Below are 20803 nucleotides of genomic sequence, written 5' to 3'. Positions count from 1 at the left end.
TTTTATGAAGGAGGGGAGGAGGTGACCGCACGCTGCCAGTGGTAGGCCTGGGGCCTTCTTTCTGTCTGTAAGGCCCTGATGGTGATGTCCTGCCATCAACGGCACATCAGATGTTGCTTCTGTGGGATGGAGGGTCTGGGAGTCACCAGCAGGACTTTGTCTACACCCAGGGTTAGATGTCACACACACACACACACACACACACACACACACACACACACACACACTTCAGGCAAACACTGGACCGAGGCATAGCAGGACAGCACCTCTCCTGAGGAGGCAGCGAGGAGATGGCAATTCTTGGTGTACCCTGTTTGCTCTCTGAGGTCTGAGTGGGCATTTCTGGGAGCACTGTCCCTTACCTGTCAACCAGCAGCCTTTAGAACATGAAATGCACTGAGCCACAAATACCCCATTCTGTGTGCAGAATTTCCGCGGCCCAGTGCCTTGCCCCCTCCTCTCCCCCTTCTTCCCCCTCCTCCTCCCCCTGCTCGGTCCAGTTCCTATGCCCAGAGGAAGCGGAAACCCATTTGCTGCTCCTCCTATTCCAGTAACTGACTCTTTTTCCTTTAAAACAAATTTAAGTCATAAGCTCTAATATCCTGCGCCCAGGAATGATCTGGTGGTTACTTTATAGAATGGGGAGTTTTTAGGCCTTCAGTGCAAAGCTACTTTACCGTGCTTCCTACCGTGCTCCTAAAGCAAGGTCGGGCTAGGGGGCCGGTGTGGTGTTGTGCCAGATCCACCTGAGTCTCTGGGTGCGAAGGGACCGTGTTGTGCTAAATTGAGAAAACAGAACTGCGTCCATTCTACTAGGTCAGAATGAATCCTTTTAGTGAGTAAGGATCCAAAATCCAAACCAATGGCAGCATAGATCAATGAAGACAACACATGCTTCAGCTTGGCCAGGGAGCTGATCGGATCAAAAAGGCAGGAAACTCTACTTTTGGTACAAATGCAGCGTAGTTCTTCATCAGGCCCTCTTTTTAATTAGCCCAGTCACATCTCAGCTTGAGCCAGTACAGAGACATGCTGCCTCCCCAGATCTCTCCTGCCTGGTGCAAAGCTTGAGGGAAGTCCAGCCAAAGCAATGGGTACAAAGAATACGTAATGCTGCCTGGGCCCTCATGCCTGATATTAATTAGGCCGCCGTGTGATTTTCATTAGGCCCCAAGCATGTGCGCAGGGGAGAGGGTAGTAACAGAAAACTGGATTTGGAGTTGGAGAACCAGGAGTTGGGGCCCCAGCTCCGCAAACTTTGGCAAGTCACCTGAAGCCTTTCTAAGCCTTAGTCTTTTGTCTGTAAAACAGGGGTAATGATCTCTTGCTCTGTCAACTTCACAGGGGTTGATGTGAAGATCGAACACAAGCCACGCTGTGTAAACTGCCCCTTTAATCGTAAGCAATCTCATTTTCTGTGGGGTGACCCTTCTGGGCACCCCTCCCCAGGGGTCTGCTTTACCTCTTAGGATGATATAAAATACGGAAAGAACTGAAGAAAGGCGGAAAACAGATGGAGCCGCAAAGAGTAGGGAAACAGACAACTAGTAATGCTGGGGAAAAGAAGAGTTCTTTAAGAAAAAAATACACAATCATAGTCCATTATTTGGCTCTGCAGTATACAACTGACTTGTTCATAATGCAAATGACAGTTCTTGATGTGAGTATGACAAGACTGTATTGGGATGATGGGTAAGAGAAACTCTCCCTTAGGCAGGACGTCAGCAGTGTTTACGATAGATGAGTCAGGATGTAGAAGTGCATGAGTGTTAGTTGGAAGTGTGGAACTGTGGAGGAAAAAAGATCCTGAAAGCGTTAAAAGTGATGGTTTTCGGGGATCAGGACGGGGCAGGGCCGAAGGCTGTGGCTCTTTATCACACGCCTTTTGGTTCTAATATCTTTTTTTCCCCTTAATCATCACATGTATTATGTCAATCAAAACATATTTTTTAAAAGCGAAATTCTGCCAGTTTAAGACTTTGATTTCTAGACAGGAACTTGAAAAACTCATCTGGTGGGGTCTCCCACCTGCAGACAGGTAAACGCCCAAACCCAGGTGGCCTTTGAGAACATCCCGCTTAGCCCCTGGAGAAATCACCGAAGCAAGAGCAACGTGGTTTGAACGACCTGGCAAAAGTTGTGCTTGAAAGCAACAGAGACCTTTGGGAAATGGTCACAGACTATCGAAAGATTGTCATTTGCCCTCGAGGGGTCTTCCATCAAGGTTGAAAGGGAAATTGGAGTGGGGGTCAGGAGACCCTCCCGTCCTGGCCTCGCTCCTGCTTTGCTGTGGGATTGGAGCGAGCCGTGGTCTCAGTTCCCGTCTCTGGACTATCAAGACTTTGAGTTGTCCAAGGGCTTTTACGATTCTACATTTCTAGAACTGGAAAATGACAGCAAATAACTTTTTGTGCACTGGGCACAGCAAGGAACAGGGGGAGAGAAATAATTGACAAGTGAACAAATAAGATACTTGGAGACTGAGCGTTTTCTGAAGAAAATGAACCAGAGGGATGGGATGGATGACGCTGGGGTAGACAGTGGTGGAGGCGGCCTGGGTACATTGGGCGACCTGGGCCACTTCTCTGAGGAGGGGCTGTTTGAACTGAGACCTAAACAACCTGAGAGAGAGCGAGCCAGCCGGGGCTGGAAGGGAGAAGTGCTCCGGGAACCTCTGCTCCAGGAGACGGAGACCAAGCCGGTCTGGCAGACAACTGTGGCCTGCGAGGACAAAGAGGGGACAAGGGGCCAGCATTCAGTGTGACATTTTTTGAAGGGAAAACAACTTTTTGTGAATAGCAAGGATCAATTTGATGCCGCTGTGGGTTTGGTGGACCACTTTCTCCAACACCCAGCGGGAGTTGTCTTTTGTTCAGTATCTCCAGAGAGGGCCCAGCGAATCCCTGAACAGGAGTAAAACATGAGTGTGTGTTGTGGGAAGGGCAGAGGAGCCCTGGGGATGGCAGAGGCTGGTCTGTAGAGGCCAGAATTATACTTCCGGGCAATCTCAGGGATGTTAATAAGTCAAAAGAGACATCAAGGCTTGTCCACCCACCCGGGCCATGCGTAAGATTTGGTCCAATCCTTTCCACTCCCTGGAGACCCTCTGAAGATCAAGGCTGACACAGTGTTAACAGTATCCAGTATGCTTTGTAGTAAATCAGATTTAAATTAAATTGTATTTAATTTAATAAAACATTAAAGTAAAAGAAGTTAAATGTCCGTATCCTCTAAACCAGCACCTTCATACTTCTAGGAATCTCTCCAAAGAAGTGCAAACTACACTGGCCGTGTAGTTTGGCAAAAAGTCTGGAAGTGACCTAAATGGGCACCAGTAAGGCCCCAGTTGAGTAGATTGTGGCATAGCCACACAGCGGAACACTACTAGGTAGCCACCCAAAGACTAAGGTGGAGTCATATGCACTGGAAAGGAACGATCTCTGACGGATATTATGGTGGAAAAGGCTAGGTTGGCTTAGCTTCGACTTGTGGCCAAATGAGTTTGCTGTAGCTCTCAGTGCCGCAGCCCTACCCTTCACTAGCCCTTGGCCCCTTCCAGCCAAGGGAAATTGGGGCTCTGGAAGAGCAGACACACCATTTTCTAGTTTAGGAGGGGATGTGGGGAAGGGCAGAGTGTGCATGGTAGCCCCTTGATGGCTGAGCTCCAGCCACCCAGGAAGTAAGCACTGGATGCCTCCTCCAATCAGGAGTGAAGGAGTGAGTGAGAAGTGGGGCATGAGGCCAGAGATGTTACACTGGTGCATCCACCTCCACAGGGAAGCACGAGGGGGGCGTAAGTGTTCCCACCTAACAGATATCTCTGGACAGAGACATAGGAAACCAGGAACAGTGGTCGCCTGTCAGAAAGGAACTGGGAGACTGGCATCGGGAAGACTGGCATCAGGGAGACCCATTTTGGTATAGAGATGCAGGAGTACAGGTCATTTCTAGTCCTTCTTCATGAGATTGCCTCTACTTAAGAATAATTTCCTGAAGTTTCTGGGGCGGTCACTAGATCTGAATTCCAGATGTCAGTATAGGAGAGTGCTTTTCCCCGAAAATAAGACCGGGTCTTACATTAAGTTTTGCTCCAAAAGACGCGTTGGGGCTTATGTTCAGGGGATGTCTTATTAAAAAATCATGCTAGGGCTCATTTTCCGGTTAGGTCTTATTTTCGGGGAAACACAGTAAGAAGGTGACATTTACTTTTCTATTCCCAAATTTTCCTGGATGCTCAACAGTTCAAACCAATCTCTAGCCACCCTTGTATGCCCTCAGGCCTTTCTCTTACACTGAACTCAAGACCTTCCTCAACCTCTTGTAAAAACTTGCCTTTTTCTCTGCAGGAGCTTATTTCTTGTCTGGAATGCCAACTGAAACCACTGCCGGGTGTTAAAGCAATGCTTTCCAGACGTTAGGCTTCTGAGAACCATCCTCAGGGTTTTTGCTGACCCTGAAGACCACCTGTCCTTTTATTTACATAATACTTTTCTTAGAACATCAATACATTTGTTTTAAAGAAACTTTATGTCACTACTATAAATGGTATTACTTTCTGTAAAAAGAATCTTAAAATATTATAATATCAAAACAACATTGTTAAATTCTAGCTACATGTTATGGCTTGCCCGAAATTCTGCTTTTTGTTGTTAAAAAAAAAAAAAAAAGGCACCTGTTAGAGATAAGCTAGCACCAAACTAGGTCCTTTTCCTTCACGGACTCAGAGGATTAGAACGGGGGCTTTCTCTCTTCTTGGTTCAAGTTACCGAATGCCGTATCAGTGGACCATCCCAAATCATGCCCTGTAGCATTTGAATTACGGACTTTGGGAAAACCAAGTTAAAGCCTTTTTTTTTTTCCTTTTCTAGAAAGTCTTAATTGTGTGTCCATAGGCATTTGTGTCATGTGAGCTGGACAATATATGAAGCCATTACCACCCTGGAGTTTATGGCCCTGCCTAATGAGGTTGGCATTTTGGCATTCCAGCTGATATTAAAGCAGCATGGCATTCACTGTGGTGCATGAGCCTTTTGTGTGTGTGTGTGTGTGTGTGAGAAACGCATCTTTGGAGGCCGCATATGATGGCAGCTAAGAATGACGCAGGCCTAAACAAAGGGGAATTTGTCCTTTTTAAAAAGAATTGGAAGAATCTATGAGCTGGTTTGCTGGGTTCTTCCAAGTGGTGCTGCATGGAATCACAGCTCGGACCGCCCAGACTGGGCTCTGCGGCTGCGCGGTTCCTGGCTCATTGGTAATGAGTCCTGGGACTCAGAGAGTGGCCTTGGTCAGGGAATAATGGAGTGAGAATGAGCACAGTGCAGCGAGAGCTGACAGAGAAAGGGTGGCACGTTTGTGCAGTGCAGCTCTCTCGGTGGGAGAGTTGGTATGAGAAAAAGGCTTTTCAAAATGATTCTATTTCAGAAATATCAGTGGATGCTCAAACTGTTGGGTGACATTTTGATGAGAGATCAGATCTTTACATTGTCTAAAATATCTCTTCACACTGTGCTAAGTGAAAGAAGTCAGACTCAAAAGGACAGTATTGTAGGATTCCATTTCTGTGAATTGTCCAGAATAGGCAAATCCATACACAGATAGTGGATTAGTGGTTGCCAGCGGCTGAGTGGTGGGAGAAACGGGAAGTGACTACTAAATGGTTACAGGGTTTTCCTTTTGTAGAGATGAAATGTTCTGGAACTAGATAATGGTGATGGATATGCAACATTGTGAATGTACTACTGTCACTAATGGTAAATTTTATGTGCATTTTACTATAATAAGAAACACCTCCCCACACCCACACACATAAATTGCTTTTTAATTACAAAGATGAAATATACAATGAATAAATCTGGTGGCTTTTAACCAAAGTTAGCATCATTGCTAATGGGAAGACTGACATCTTGTGCCTCCTGGTGGGAAATGCTGAGAAGGACACATCACCAGTGGAGTTCCTGCCGAAAAATCATTCCCTGAATCCAGTCATCAGGAAGCATCAAACAAATTGAGAGACATTTGACAAAAGAAAAATACTCTTACGTAATATCAATGTCACCGAAGACCAGGAAAGGCTGAAAAGGAGACTAAAGAGACATGACAGCGAAATGCAGTGCACCATCTTGGATTTGTCCTGGATCAGAAAAAGAAATAGCTAAGGACATTATTGGGATATTTGGAGAAATTTGAATATGGACTGTAGATGAGATAATAGTATTCTGTGAAATTTCTTAATCGTGATCATCTTACTGTGGTTATGTAAGAGAACATTCTTGTTATTCAGACATACATACCAAATTAATTAGACATAAAGAAGTATGGTGTAGACAACTTACTCTCAGATGATTGAGAAAAAAGTGTGTGTCTGTGTGTGTGTGTGTGTGTGTGTGTGTGTGTGTGTAGAAACTTAAAAAATAAAATGAATCCACTTAAAACTGGTACTAAATGTCATTGTAAATAGTGAAAACAGGGTCTGTATTTTTATAAGTGAAACTAAAAATTTTACGTTCTACAAAACTTCAGTAATAGGAACTTGTCACAAATTATTGGAATGAAAGAAGAATGAATCAGGTGTTCGTTTGGGGGACTGGTAGCGTTCACTCTTCCAACTAGGTTGACTGATGTGACATCTTCACTTGACATTTGCATGACTTTTGACCGAGATGATGGTCATATTTGTTCAGAGACTTTACCATTTTTTTCCCAGTGTCACTTCTAATCCTTTGATATTTAAGTCATTCTTCTGAATGCTTTTTTTCACGTCATCCCTGTTTATCTTTTTCCTCTTTTATTGCTGACTAGTTCAGCGTGGACAAGTCTTTGCATGTTAATGCCTTTAGTGCCTTCCGGGCAGTTCTCCATTGTCAGTCACATCAACTTTGTACAACCCTAGTTCTCTCGTAGGATTTCCATTTTCACTTTGCTGTCGCTTCCTGTTGTATATTATGCAGACCGTCCAGCCATAGTAAAATATTTACTCTGAAATCTCAGTGGTTTAACATTCAAAGGCTTATTTGTCAATCATAGTGCCTGTCCAAAGTGTGTGGCTTCAGTGTGTTGTGGCTGATCTAGCCCAGCGATTTCATTGAGGGGAGGAAGTATGGAGAAGTTACACCTGCTCTTCAACCCAGAAATGCTTCCGCCTTCGAAATGACACACACCTATGTTGCTTACAGCCCATTGGCTAGAAGTAGTCACAAGGGCCAACTTAACTGCAAAGGAGTCTGGGAAATGCAGTCTTCCTGTGCCCAGAGGGAGGAAAATGACATGGCCGCTGTCTGCCATACATCTGTTTGCATTTTGTGGTCAGATGTTGTTCAAATGAGGATATTAAGATATTAAGAGGAAGGGTGTTTGAGTGGAGATTCGTTTTATAAATGGTCAGATCATTAGGAAATATTTTTGTATCATGATCACTTTTGCTTTGTCATGCAGCAGGGACTGTGATAATGAATTCTCAACTCCTTTGGTTCTGTGAAGTTCCCACGGCATTGCCTAGTGGGTGAGGGTTCTGGAAGAGCATTTTAGCCCACACAGAGCTCCTCCTTCCTGCCCCAGTGCCCCTGGCAGGCCCAAGAGGTGCGATGCTTTTCTGAATTAGATTTTAATTGGTCCTTATCCCAACACCTTCACAAGAAATATTTGGTGTCTGGATGCAACAAAGAACAGCTGAGAAAAGAAAGCCAGACTTTGATCAAGTCTCTCAGGCGAGGAAAGGTGGGAAGAGCTGTTTTTGATTTTCTAAAACCCCCATTAAAAGTTGCTTGTTTTTCATTTTACTTTTGCTGTGTCATTGACAAGTTTGAATTTCTCTCACCCGTTCAGCACATCTCTCTGTCTCTGGAGTTTCATCGTGACCCCTCGCCCCACCGTGCCCTGTGAAAATGTTGGTGCTTCTGGCCTTCATCATTGTCTTCCACATCACCTCTGCGGCCTTGCTTTTTGTCGCCACCATCGACAATGTAAGTTCCCTTTCCTTCTAACCGTCCCCGAACCCTGGATCCTAGAGTTAGTGGAGAACTCCCCCAAGGTGGGTATGATTTGGGGTTGTCCTCCCTCCCAAGGCATGTTCCTTCCCTTAGTCCAGGCCTGAGGGCTCTGGCCTAAGTGTCGGGGTTCAGAACATCCCATGTTTAGGTCTCCCCCTCATCCCTGATTCCCCCACAGAGCCTGGCATGACACCGTGGCTGTAGGAAGCCCTCTAAGGACTTCCTGCATTCAGCCCTGCTGAGCTCAGTGACTCAACCTTGGCACTGTTGTCATTTGGGCTGCATCATCCTTTGTTGTGGGGGGCTGTCCTGTGCATTGTAGAATGTTTAGCCACATCCTTAGTCTCTACCCACTAGATGCCAGCAGCACTCCCACCCACAGTGTGACAACCAAACATGTCTTCAGGCATTGCCAAATATCCTTGGGGGGCAAAATCCCCCTCGATTGAGGACCACTGCCCTAGGTTCCCCAGGTGACCCATCCCAGGTGACCTCTGCCCGCCCTGCCTCCTTACGGACAGGATCCCTTGTTGTCAGCCCACCTGGCCATGCCCTCTCCAGCAGATCCTATGCTTAGAACTTTCCTGACTCTGCCCGTGCTCCCATGGAACATTGAACTCTTTCCCTTTGTATCCAGCTCTCAGCCATACGGCCCTAATGCATTTAGTAAATAACCTACTGACGTAGAATAATATCCCTCCCAACAGGAAATGAAGCTTTTTACCAGAGGTCCTCTATGGCCCATACCCCGGATCCAAAGTCCTGGCTTCAGTGCTGATCATTTCAGACTGTGGAGACATTTAGAATTAGAAACACTGCTCAGAAAGCCAAAAAGTACACCTCCTGAGTGGGCACCAGCTCTGTCTACATGGAGACTCCTGTTCAGTAATCCTCGTAATAACATAGACCATCACACCCCTGTCACTTAGACGCTCTGGCCAGGTCCTGCACCAGGCTCACTTACGCACGTCATCTTAGTTGAGCCTCACCTCAAGTCTACGAGATAGGTCCTCTCCTGGCACTGATTTATGACGCGAGAACTGCGCCTCAGGGCAGTGAGGGCACCTGCTGGAATTTACACTGCAGTAAGGGGCAGAGCGGGGCTTTGACCCATTCCAGCTCTCCTGGCCATAGATCCTATAGGGGGCAGATGAGTGCAGTAATCAGGTTTGGGTTCCTGCAGAATCTCAAAAAGCTGCCACGAGTGGCCTGGATAGGTGGAAGCATTTGCACCCTGCCATAATCCAAAAGGCCCACGCTCGGTGAAATAAATGGTATTGAGAGTTCTTTTAGAATCTCCTTTTTCTATGTCTTGCGTCTGGTCCTTTGGGAACCTGAAAAGGTTGCAGACATAGTGAGCGGGGTGTAGACAGACGTGACGGGCAGAAAAGCCACCAGCCACAGCATCACTTAATCCTGTGTGTTTGTATTGCTGTGGCACTTACTGAGAAGACACACATGGGCGTTCTTGCCAGTCAGTGAGTCAGGATGTTCATTCTGAGTTAGGAGTTGTGCGTGGCACTGTGGCTGGGCACGTAGTGGGAGCTCAGTGGACATTTGTTGACACGATGGATGGGTGGGGGAGATTCCAGTCTCTGGGGGGATGGAAAGCGGAGGGACGGCCTTCTGGGGGTAGAGACAGTAGAAGCACAGAGAGAAAGCAAGCATTTGGACCGAAGGCAGGAGAGTCTCTGATCATCCATATCAGGCTGCCCCCATCCAGATTTTATTCTTTCATTCATTCCCCTCTGCCGTCGTCCCTCTGGTTCTTACAGGATTTTACCACTGTCTACTTATTGCCACCTGTCGAGCCCTCATCTCCTCTCCCCTACCCCACTAGGGTCTGGACCATCTCTTACTTTACTCACATCAGCAGCCTGGGCACCACCTGGGTGTTCATTCAAAATGCAGAATCTCGGGCCCCACCCCAGACCTCTCGAATCAAAATCTGCATTTTAACCAGATCCCCAGGAGACTCACGTGCACACTGCAGATTGAGAAGCACTGGTCCCGACTATTCGTTTACCACCGTGCCTCCCACCCAATTAGGAGATAGTCCTCTCCTGGTACCTTTTTTTTAATAGCTGCCTTTTTTTTTTTAAGGAGGGTGCAGCTCACTGGCCCATGCGGGGATCGAGCTGGCAACCTTGATGTTATTAGCACCGCACTCTAACCAACTGAGCTAACCGGTACCTTTTATGATGCTTTCATAATTAACAATTGACCTTCCCTTGTGTTTCCATTTTGTATTACAGGCCTGGTGGGTAGGGGACGAGTTTTTTGCAGATGTCTGGAGAATCTGCGTCAACAACACAAATTGTACAGAAATCGGTGACGGCTTTACCGGTGAGTGTGAAGCTGATTGAGAAGCACCGAGTGAAAAGAGAACACTCAGCAGAAAGTCCTCCCTGTTCTCTGACTCCTCACTTGCTCCTTCCCTCAGCATACTGGGGGGGCCTGGCTGGGGGCTCCGTGCAGTCAGCTGGAGACCAGAGGGGCCACCAACCCCCAGCTCCCATGGTCCCACCCTTCTCCTCTCTGTTTCTTGGCCAAGCAGAGCTTCCTTTCTCATCCTTTCTCAGCCTCAGCCCTCATCTAGAATCTTCTCCCCACTCCTCTTTCAGCCAAGCCTCCCTTTTACATAGGCTCAGAGACCTAGTTGATATTTGTGTCACTTCCCCGCATCTCAGCGGCAGGAACTCGAGAGCCGAGTTGGCTCCTTTATGAGCTGTGTGACTTTACCTTGGGGCATTTCACTTGAGCGCTGGGACTCTCAGTGTCCTCAGCTGTAGGTGGAGATAATAGCAACGCACCTGCCTCTGTATGCAGAAGGGCTTTGCAAATGCAGGAAATCCCATGTAAAATCACGCTACCTCCTAACTCTCCTTCACGCTGGAGAGGATGGTTCTGTTTTCTGGTGTAGAACTGATGGAAGAGGCTCTTTGGGTCCCACTGCCTGATAAAATCCTAGGTGTCCAGTTAAATTTGATTATCTCTGATAAGCCACAAATCATTTAGTTGGTTAGTATGTCCCAAATATTACATGGGACATACTTATACTAAGACAGTATTGTTTATGTGATAGATTTAATGGGCACGGTTTTTGTGTTTGTTTTTGTTTGTTTGTCAAATCTGGCAATCTTATTTAGGAGGCTGGGGACCCTCCCACCCCTTACTGGCTCCTAAAGCCTTACCATTCCATCAATAAAAGTATCAACATTTATAAGAAAAGCAGCAAAAATACCAATAGGAGGCATCACTTACTGAACGTTTACTGCAAGGCACGGGGCTAAGTCCTTTACATAACGGATCTCAGGCCTATCCGGCAGGGACCATGGGCCCTGTTTTAAAATGGGGAAACTGAGAAACAGAGCAGAAACTCAAAGTCACACAGCCAGGACTAAATGATGGAGCCAGGATTCCAGTCTAGATGTGACCCACTGTGCTCTGAACCAAATCCTGTGGTCGCTGCCACCTCCCTTTAGGTCTGTTTATCTGCCATGTTAACTCTCGACCCTGGAAACAACCGTTCTTCCCTGTGCCCTGCGAGCCCTGGCTGTCACCAGTGTGCCTGGTCAGCGGGGAGAGCTGCTGTGCTCCACGGCAGTGTTTCCAAGCCTCTATTGTTTGCATTGCATGTCCCGTGCGTGGAATTATTTACGTGTTGTTTTTCTTTAAAATAATGGGGGTTGGCAAACTGCCAGCTAAATTCACTCCATTGAGCTAAGCTTGGCTTTTACCTTTTTAAAGAGCTGTTAAAACAAAACAAAACAAAAAAGTCAAAAAGCAAAACAAAGGAGAACATGCAACGAGGAACGATACGGCCACAAGCCTAATTTACTATATGGCCTGTACAGAAACAACATGTCAGCCCCTACTTTAAAATAGTTCACTTTTTCCTTCCATCACTTTATTTTAAAGGGAACTTTACATCCCTACCATAAATGATAAGCTGGTATCACTTGCCTTAGAAGAAGGAAAACTTTTTCAAAATGCTACATTGAAAATCCAATGACGTTATTGAACAGTCACCAGACATGCCAGCTGTGAAGGCCCTAAGCCTGTTTCTGGTTCTCTCCTTGTTACAAACAAAACCACCCCCAAACCCAGATATTAGCAGGTGCTATAAAAGCGCCAAGTGGAGAACTCCTCCCTGAGGTTCGTAGGCATTTAAACAAGAGCAGAGCGAACATCCCATTGGCTGGGTTTTGTTGGTCGGTGCCCTGGGTGGACACCAGTGGAACATTCTGTGCCCAGGCCCCTAACCTTGAGGAATCCTTTTCTAACACGTGTCCGTGTTTTTCCCTAAAGCCACGTCTTGTCGTTCTGGCTGGTATAACAACCCCATAGTCTGGGTGGCTGAGACAGCAGATGTTTCTTCCTCACAGGGGTGGCTGGGTGTGGGGTCTGGTGCCGATACTCCTCGCGGTTTGCAGGCAGCCCGGTTCTCGTTATGCCCTCAGGTGACAGGAAGCAAGCTGCTGTGTCTCCTCTTCTAGGGCCCCAGTCCCTTTCCTCAGGCCCCACTCTCATGACCTACTCACCTCCAGACACCGTGACACAGGGGTTAAGATGTCAACATACGCAATGCGGAGTGGGGGTGCAAACATTCAGTCCACAGCAGCCATGTGTTCCATCACCTGGGGTACCAGACTCCTGGCGTCCACCCCAGAACAACTGTATCAGAATCTCAGGCAAAGAGGCCCAGGAGTCTAGCTCTAATAACCCCCCAGGTGGTTCCTGGGATCGGGCAAATTTGGGAAGCACAGCTTGCAGCCAGAGGGTCAGTCATGGCCCACCTTGGACTTGACGCCCCAGCCCCCGTGCCCGAGCCCCACACCACCAGAGTTTCCCACTGATTTCATCTCGACGTGGCCTGCCGGATGGTTTTATAATGGAGCGATAATTTGCAAGCGAGACATTGCTGACTTAAGGTTTCTCTCAGTTCAAAGTTTTGACAATTATGTATCTATCCACCGAACCACCATCCAAGGCGAGATAGAGAACATTGCCTCACCCCAGAAAGTTCCCTCAGGCTCCTTTCTGCTCAGTTCCCACCACCCCCTGCCCCAAGGGCAACCACTTCTGATTTCTGTCGCTATCGTTTCCTTCTGGCTCCTCTTGGAATTCGTATGATGCAGCCATGCAGTGGCGTGTATTTGTATGTGTGTGGGCCTGGCGTCTTTCCCCACCGTAAACAATGGGGGCAGCAGCTAGATGCTTTCCACGTGATCCTAATGTACAGCCAGAGTGAACTAAGAGCCATTGCTCTAAACATTTCAGTAAATACTTAAAATTATGACTCTCTCCAGTCACTTTCAGGAAAAATTTGCAAAAATAAAAAAAAACGGAAGGCATTCCTTAGGTTTTCCTTTGCAGCTTTGGACACTGTCCCCTCACCCATCTTACCTGTGTCCTGCTGATAATATCCAGCCCTTCCACAGGGCTCCCTTTTGGGGGCACTCCCTAAAATCCTTCCATGCCTCGTTCACTCCACTCTCCCACGCTGTTGAGGTGGGAGCTACTACTATCCCCATTTCACAGGTGGGGAAACTGAGGCCCACGCAGGTGGCTCCAGTCCCTGCACTAGACCCCTTCTGTGTGCCTGCTGTGCAGGGATCCAGCTGTGTCCGTCCCCATGCAGATCCCTCCCCCAAGACCAGCTCATTTCCCTGCTGAAACTCCCCAGTACCGAGCCCCAGCCTCTCAGCGCCCCTCTCTAAGGCTGACCTGAGAAAACCTCACTTTGCTTTTCCTAACTAGTGATCACAAGGTTATTCCCTTATGCACATATTTCCGGAAGAAGGTCACTCGGTTTCATGAGCCCCGAGTCCCTAAGAATCCCTCCGGAAGTCTTGATAAAGCACAGACTCCCACTCCTGACCTATCCCGACCTGGGCTCTTGAACTGGAATCTGCCACATTGGAACCTGAGAGTTTGTCCTTTAAAAAATCCCCGATGCGAGAGCCACACACTAGGGCTCAGTGACCCAGACCAGGAAGAAAGCAGAGCAGGTGGTTTTGCTGTTTCCCAGATAAGGGCATGAGCTCGTCTGTCAAGTGCACGAATGGACACTAGAGGGAGGGGGACACTCCTGGGCTGCCCTGTGCCTCATACGTGCAGATGGCAACCTGATGCCCTGCACTTCTGTCTTCTGTCACCCCGACTCGAGCTGTCACTGCACCCCAGGGGCCCGGGGCCTGCGGTGCTCAGGCCTGTGCTCCGGTGCTTTCCCACAGACTACGCCACGATGCAGGCGGTCCAGGCCACAATGATCCTGTCCACCATTCTGTGCTGCATCGCCTTTCTGATCTTCCTGCTCCAGCTCTTCCGTCTCAAGCAGGGAGAGAGATTTGTTTTAACCTCCATCATCCAGCTCCTGTCATGTAAGTAAAATAGCGGGTTTCCCTTCCCGACCACCCATGGGTGGAAGCCAGGAGGAGTGTGGCAGGTGTCAAGACCTGAAAGGAGAAGCCGGCTGCTGTGCTGTGCTGCCACCGTGGGATGTTTTACACTGAGGCGTCTGGATTTAGTTAGGGGCGCAGGGACGGCATCCTTCCTTAGCTGGGCTCGGTAGGCTGAACAGGAGTTGCTGTCTAGAATGTGCTGTCATAGCAGAGAGGGCAAGGAACAGTGTGCCAGGCAGAGGGAACAGCATGAGCGAAGCCCTGCGATGGGGGGAGCCTGAGAGCTGACTGGTAGGGCTGGAGTGTAGAGATGGGGGTCATGGTAGGAGCTGCACCAGACAGGCAGGGGGACTGGACTCCCCGGGTTGTTGTAAGCCTTGGAGGATTGGGGGTTTTTTGTCCCAAGCTGGTGGGAAGTCATCAGCAGGTTATTTTTTAGGCTGATTGGTGTCAGAAGTGCCCCCTTTGGCCCAGGCCTTTGGGGGTGCTGGCAGTACAGAGATGAACAAGACACAGCCTCAGTCCTAAAGGAACTCAGAGAAAAAAGGTGTCTCAGAGCCCTTCTTTCTACTTAGGAATTTTAGCAGGGCTGAAGTTGGATGGAGACTTATGCCCCAACGCTGTCATCTGTTGTTTCTCACTAGAGTTGAAGCTTCCTGGTGATAAAAACCGGAAGCTCCTTCCATTGTACTTTCCGGGATTTAATGAGCAGCTTGATGAGGGTGGGAAATCTGGGCTTTACAGCTGACCCACTGCTTGGTTCCAACCACCACCTCCTTCCTTCCATCTACCTCCCAGACTTCGTTCCCCCCAGCTTGGGATCAAGTCCAGACCTACCATGGCCTTAGCATGGCCCCAAGGCACGTCACCAGCACACTCGGGTGACCAACCCGTCCCAGGTTGCCTGGGACTGTCTCAGTTTTAAAACCGAGACTCCTCCATCCCAGGAAACCTCTTTGTCCTGGGCAACGTGGGATGGTGGGTCACATACAGCACCCTCTCAGGGCACTTTACCCGATCAGCCAGGGCACCACACTACAGGGCGCAGGCAGACAGTGAAAACATTTCAGGTGTGAACGGCCCTGGAAGGTCACTGGGTCCCTGAGCCCCAACTCCACAAGGATCCCTTGGGGACCTTTCTAAAGTGCAGACCTCAAGGCCCTGTCTTGACCTCTTGAATCAGAATCTGTCAGGCTAGAGCCTGGAATTTGTGTTCCCATCCAGGAGCCCAGCACTTGGGAGCAGTGACCCAGACCCAGTGAGACCGAGAAATGTAACACAACTTGCCCAAGGGCAGCAGTGAGGGGCCATCTGCTCTGTCCTTTACTTTCTCTGTATCTCTGTAGGAGGCACGGACATCCCACTTCTCACCCCATTGAAAGAATTGAATCCCACCACTTAACATGCAGAGTGGGCACTTGGGGAGGTACCCACTGAAGTTGACTTTCTGTCATTGTCTCCGTTTGTCTATCCACAAGGCCATTTAGTCAAAACTGATTACCTTGGGAAATGCCCCAGATTTTGATACGACAGCCATAACTGTCCCGTTTCCCGTCCACAACTCCTTTGTTCCTTTTCTGGCCCAAGGACCTGCCCCTGCTCTTTCTGCCCCAAACCTGCAGTGTTTAGACGCCGGATCAGTCAGGGATGTTTGGGTGTGAGCAACAGATGCTCTAACTTACATAAGAGATGCTGGGGTAGCTCGCAAGAGTCTAAGGAAAAGCTGAAAATCAGGTCTTGGGAAGAGGATTCAGCCCGCAGAAACGGGTGGGCAGTCACTGCAGGGAGCTGCTGGCAGAGTCAGAAGACTGACTGCTGGAGATACAGGTCTCTGGGAGCAACAGTCCGTCCGATCAGCAGAGATGGGCTGGGTACCCTGATTATCAGTCTCACCTGCCAGGAGAGGAAATAGATCCCCCAAGGAAAACCACGGTTCTCAATCTCACCCTAACACTAACACAGTGGTACCTTGGTTTTCGAACGTAATCCGTTCCGGAAGACCGTTCGAGTTCAGGACAATTCGAGTTCTGAAACATTCGAAAAGTGAGGCACGGTTTCCCCATAGAAAGTAATGCAAAATGGATTAATCCATTCCAGATCTTTAAAATCAACCCATAAAACTGCAAATTTAGCATGAATTTTAATATCTAATGATACCATAGATTCATAAAATTGATGGTGTTCGTAAACCGAAATGTTTGTCAACAGAGACGTTCGAAAACCGAGGTACCACTGTATCTGTGAATGTTGGTGGTTCAATGAGGAATGCTTTTGGCTGCAAGTAAGAGAAAGTCCGATTAACAATGACTTCAGCCATAAAAACCTTTGCTTTTTGAATACAACAAATAGCCTGGGGATGGAGGGTGCACAGTGGGTTGGGCAGCTCAGCAGCTTCTCCCAGAACCTCACTCCTTCCATCCTCGTATGCCGTCATCTTCAGAGTGATGACTTCCTCCTGATCCCCAAAAGGCTGCTGCAGCTCCAGACACTCCACCCGGACCCAACAGTATCTAAAGCAGTAAGAAGGGAAAGTGCAGAGTTGAGTAGCTGGTGACAGAAACCGTACGAGCCCATAAAGCCTAAACTACTTACTGTCAGGCTTACCCCTCGCTTAGACCAATTAGGTGGCTCTTCTGGGCCGGGTACACGGCTGCCCAAATAAAATCGTGTTCCGCTATGGGAATGGGAAGGCAGTGATACTCTGCTGCAAAGTATTCGTTGCAATCTTTCCAATAGGCTGAAATAAATGCTTATAATAATAAAAGCTGAAGTGGGTCTTCGGCTCCGGCCATCGTCCCCTCAGGTACCTGGGACACACTGGTCTGTGGTTTATTGGCATCTTGGCTTTCTTCTCACAGGCCTGTCCGTCTTGATAGCAGCTTCCATTTACACAGACCGACGCCAGGAACTTCACAGCCAAAACGCGGCACTCTATGGGCAGACCGCGGAGGGCACGTACGGCTACTCCTTCATCCTGGCGTGGGTGGCCTTCGCCTTCACCTTCATCAGCGGCCTTATGTACCTGATACTGAGGAAGCGCAAATAGACATCAGGAGCTCGGTCACTTCCGCCGCAGTACAGAATCCACATTCAGATAACCGTTTTTGTATATAGTCATTTTTTTTTGTGGTTTTTCTAGCAAACGTATTGTTTCCTTTAAAAGCCAAAGGAAAAAAAAAGAGAAGAGTTTTTGCATTCTTGAGATCAGAGAATAGACTGAAGGCTGGGAATCAGAACTGCCCGCCCGTCCGGAAATCTCCACAAGACAAAGCCAAAAATCCAGCAATGCTCAAATCCAAAAGTGCTCAGCAGGGTGTTTCTTAACCACCGGGATGGGATGTGACGACAAGAGACCGAAAAAGCCGGGTCTGGGGGGACATCTTCCCCTAGGTTTGGGCCACGCCAAGCCCCCCTCCTCTCAGCTTCCCTTCCCAAATCTCTCGGTGTTAGTGGTGGAAGGTGGGGTGAGAAATGAAAGCTCCTCAGGTGTTAGCCAGGTTCCATGTGAGAAGCAGGTATGGCCCCTAATGTTCTGTGTAATCCAGACAGAGACCCCACCCGCCTATAATGGACAGGGGACAGAAAGTGCCACCCAGATTGGCAGACAACGTCACCTGCCTGCCTTAGGAAAGGTGATCTATAACCTGGGGGTCAGATGTGAGCTCCCGCTGATGCAGAGTGTCTCTACCTGTGGTCCCTAGCGCTGCTTGTAAGATGCAGACTCTTGGTTCCCACCTAGACCTACAGAATCTGAGTCTTCAGGGATGGGGCCCGGCAGTCTGCATTTCTAACAAGCTCCTTGGTAAGGCTTACGATGTGCCTTAAAGTTGGGGACCACAGCCTCAGGGTCCGGGGAACAGAACTCCCTCACAGTTGTGAAAGGTCTCATCATGTCAAGGTGGGGAGGTGGGTCTAAAACCCACTGCAGGCCGAAGCCCTGGCCTCCCTCAGCTCTGGATTCTTCACTGTCTCCCACAGCTGCTTACATCTGGACCACCCAGACTCCAGTTCCAGCCACGCACCCCCGATAGCAGACACCCTGGTGGGTCGCGGCTTTCTTCCTACTCTTAAGTCAGAACGCCTCTGCCTTCTTTTCCTGCTTTGCCCTCTAAAATGGCTGGCCTCTACTAACCCCCTGTCTAGAGCCTTCAGAGACCCAGCCACCATTCATGCGTCCGTCCATCCATTCATTCATTCATTCAGCAGCATAAGTTATGGAATTCTGTGTGTGCCAGACACAGCGATACCATGTTCAGACAATCTCTGTGCTGATGGGGCTCAGTGTTTAATGGAGGAGATGGATCATAAACCAGTTTGGAAAACTAATTACAAACTGATGAAGGCAGCAAAGAACGCGACTTAGGATTGAAAAGGGAGGCCCCTGGGCTGGGAGCGCCTGCCTCTCCTCAGATGTCCTGGAGGCACTGAGGTCAGTGTAAACACGCTCGCTCAGCCCGTGCAGGTGGCACGTCCTGGGCTTTGTCGTCTGTTCCTCCCGGAGAACATTTACTTCTGTGGGGCGTCCCCAGGGTCTTGACAGCCAGTGAAACAGTGAAAGGAACCCGGATTACCACGATTCTGACGTCAGTGGGCACCAGTGTCACCTGGGAGAGTGGGCCGTGCCAGGGTGTGGGTGAGCAGGTCGTTCCGAGACTACACTGAGAAATAGGGCTTTGGGGAGCTTGTCTTTAGGGGTACACCATAGGGGTGTGGCGGTGCAGGCGACCTGGGGAAACGCCCTGTGGAGGAGCTCTTGGTGCCTCACTGCTTTTTCCTCCTGTTTCGAGCATGCTACTGGATGGTGTGCCGGGCCCGGGTGGGACCTGCCCGCCACGTCTCAGCGCAGGTGAGACTTAAATGCTTCTGCACTCGACCTGCTAAATGGCGTGATGATTTGCCATCGGCCCAATCCTTGTGGAGCTGGAAAGGCATCTGTTTTGAGTAGTTTTAGGGCCACCACGGACTCCTCTTTAGTGCAGGTCTAGGTGATCTGTCCATCTACTCATTCATTCACTGATTCATCATGTGTTCATTTTCAACAGACTACTCCATGCTTACTATGTTCCAGGCACTGTGTGAGGCTCTGAAAATGTGAGCAAACCCAGACATCCTCTCTGAGACAGGATACCCTCCCCACGGAGAGGCCACCAGCACAGGGCAGGGTGACATCAGGCCAGTGACGGGACACATTGCCACCTCGTGCCTTGATGGAAAGCTGCCACTAGGCGTGTGGTAGGAGTCCGGGTCACAAGCCTGGGGTTTGCAGCATGCTACACGAGCCTCTGGAGGGTGGTGGGTCTAAAGTGCCCTCAGCTTTCTGCCCAGGTGGGTCTCTATAGTTTCCTGGTGGCCACGGTGGAAACAAAAAACCCTTTTGTTTCAGAACCAGAAATCTGGTAATCCTAATCCCCAAGCAATGCATAAATTTCCTTCCCCGAAAACTTCAGGGGTCTGTGAGAATCTGAAAGGACCCCGTGGATTTTCCTGGCTCGTTGCCACTACTGTATCACATTCAGTGCCCACATCCCTCTGCGATGCCAAGGTTCTGTGAAACGAGAGCTGCCTTTCCCTGCGGTGGGACGTGCACTGGGGAGGATGGAGAGGTGATGGCGTGAGGGGGAAAATCCCCAAACTTCTTACCTGTAGGCAGAAATCAGCCCTTACTCGGTGCTTATCATCAGTTATTCAAGAACAAAATCAGAAAAGTAGCCGAGACATCCAAGAAGCAAATATTAGGACCAAATATATTACTGGTAACAACTGTGTTTGAAGGAACTGTAGTTTGCGCATTTTAGGACATTTTTATAAAGTACTGTAATTCTTTCATTGAGGGGCTCTGGATGGAGACAGACTAACTCGTTTTGTTATTTGCATTAAAATTACTTTGAGTCTCTGTTCAAACGAGTTTGGAAGATTGATTTGTTGCTCTGCGTGAATGTATGTATTTATACCTGCATACAGGAAAATTGGAGACCTCCCCCGACTCTGCCATTCTCTGCTGAAGGTTGTATGCCTGCATCCGTAATCAACAGGCTGAAGTCCTACTATGCTCTGTATTAACTGATGACGAGGATACCTGGACCTCCAAGCCCGTCTGTAAACACACTAAACACAGTAGCTTAGATGGAAGCTGTAGCATCATTTTAAATCTGCCTGGATGGGGAATTACTAAACTTGCTAATAGCTGAAAGATTACTTACAATACAGCATGTCAAACAGTTTCGTATATTGGGGGAGCCGTGGTGATGGAGAAATGCTAGGGAAAGGCCTAGAGGTTAAGTTTAAATCTTGGTTTGGGGACAAATGTGATTTTAGGGTAGTTAGATACTTCCTACTTAATGTGCCTTTGAAATAGTCCATTTTCTATGTTTTGTATAATCTGAAACTGTACATGAAAAATAAAGTTTATAA

At 48.5% G+C, this 20803-nt stretch overlaps 1 protein-coding gene across 1 annotated transcript in view; it reads left to right on the top strand.

The window, feature by feature from the left end:
* Positions 1-20803, top strand: part of EMP2 (epithelial membrane protein 2) — a 35008-nt gene extending 14205 nt beyond the window's left edge. The window contains exons 2-5 of the mRNA XM_033101858.1: positions 7822-7958; positions 10241-10331; positions 14225-14371; positions 17251-20803. Coding sequence (XP_032957749.1) covers positions 7881-7958; positions 10241-10331; positions 14225-14371; positions 17251-17438 — 504 coding nt within the window. The 5' untranslated portion in view covers positions 7822-7880 and the 3' untranslated portion in view covers positions 17439-20803. The remainder of the gene's footprint in view (positions 1-7821; positions 7959-10240; positions 10332-14224; positions 14372-17250) is intronic.

Source organism: Rhinolophus ferrumequinum (assembly GCF_004115265.2).
Source record: "Rhinolophus ferrumequinum isolate MPI-CBG mRhiFer1 chromosome 15 unlocalized genomic scaffold, mRhiFer1_v1.p scaffold_54_arrow_ctg1_1, whole genome shotgun sequence".
Classification (NCBI taxonomy): domain Eukaryota; kingdom Metazoa; phylum Chordata; class Mammalia; order Chiroptera; family Rhinolophidae; genus Rhinolophus; species Rhinolophus ferrumequinum.
The sequence above is the reverse complement of the archived record's forward strand: the minus strand, read 5'-3'. Positions and strand labels throughout refer to the sequence as shown.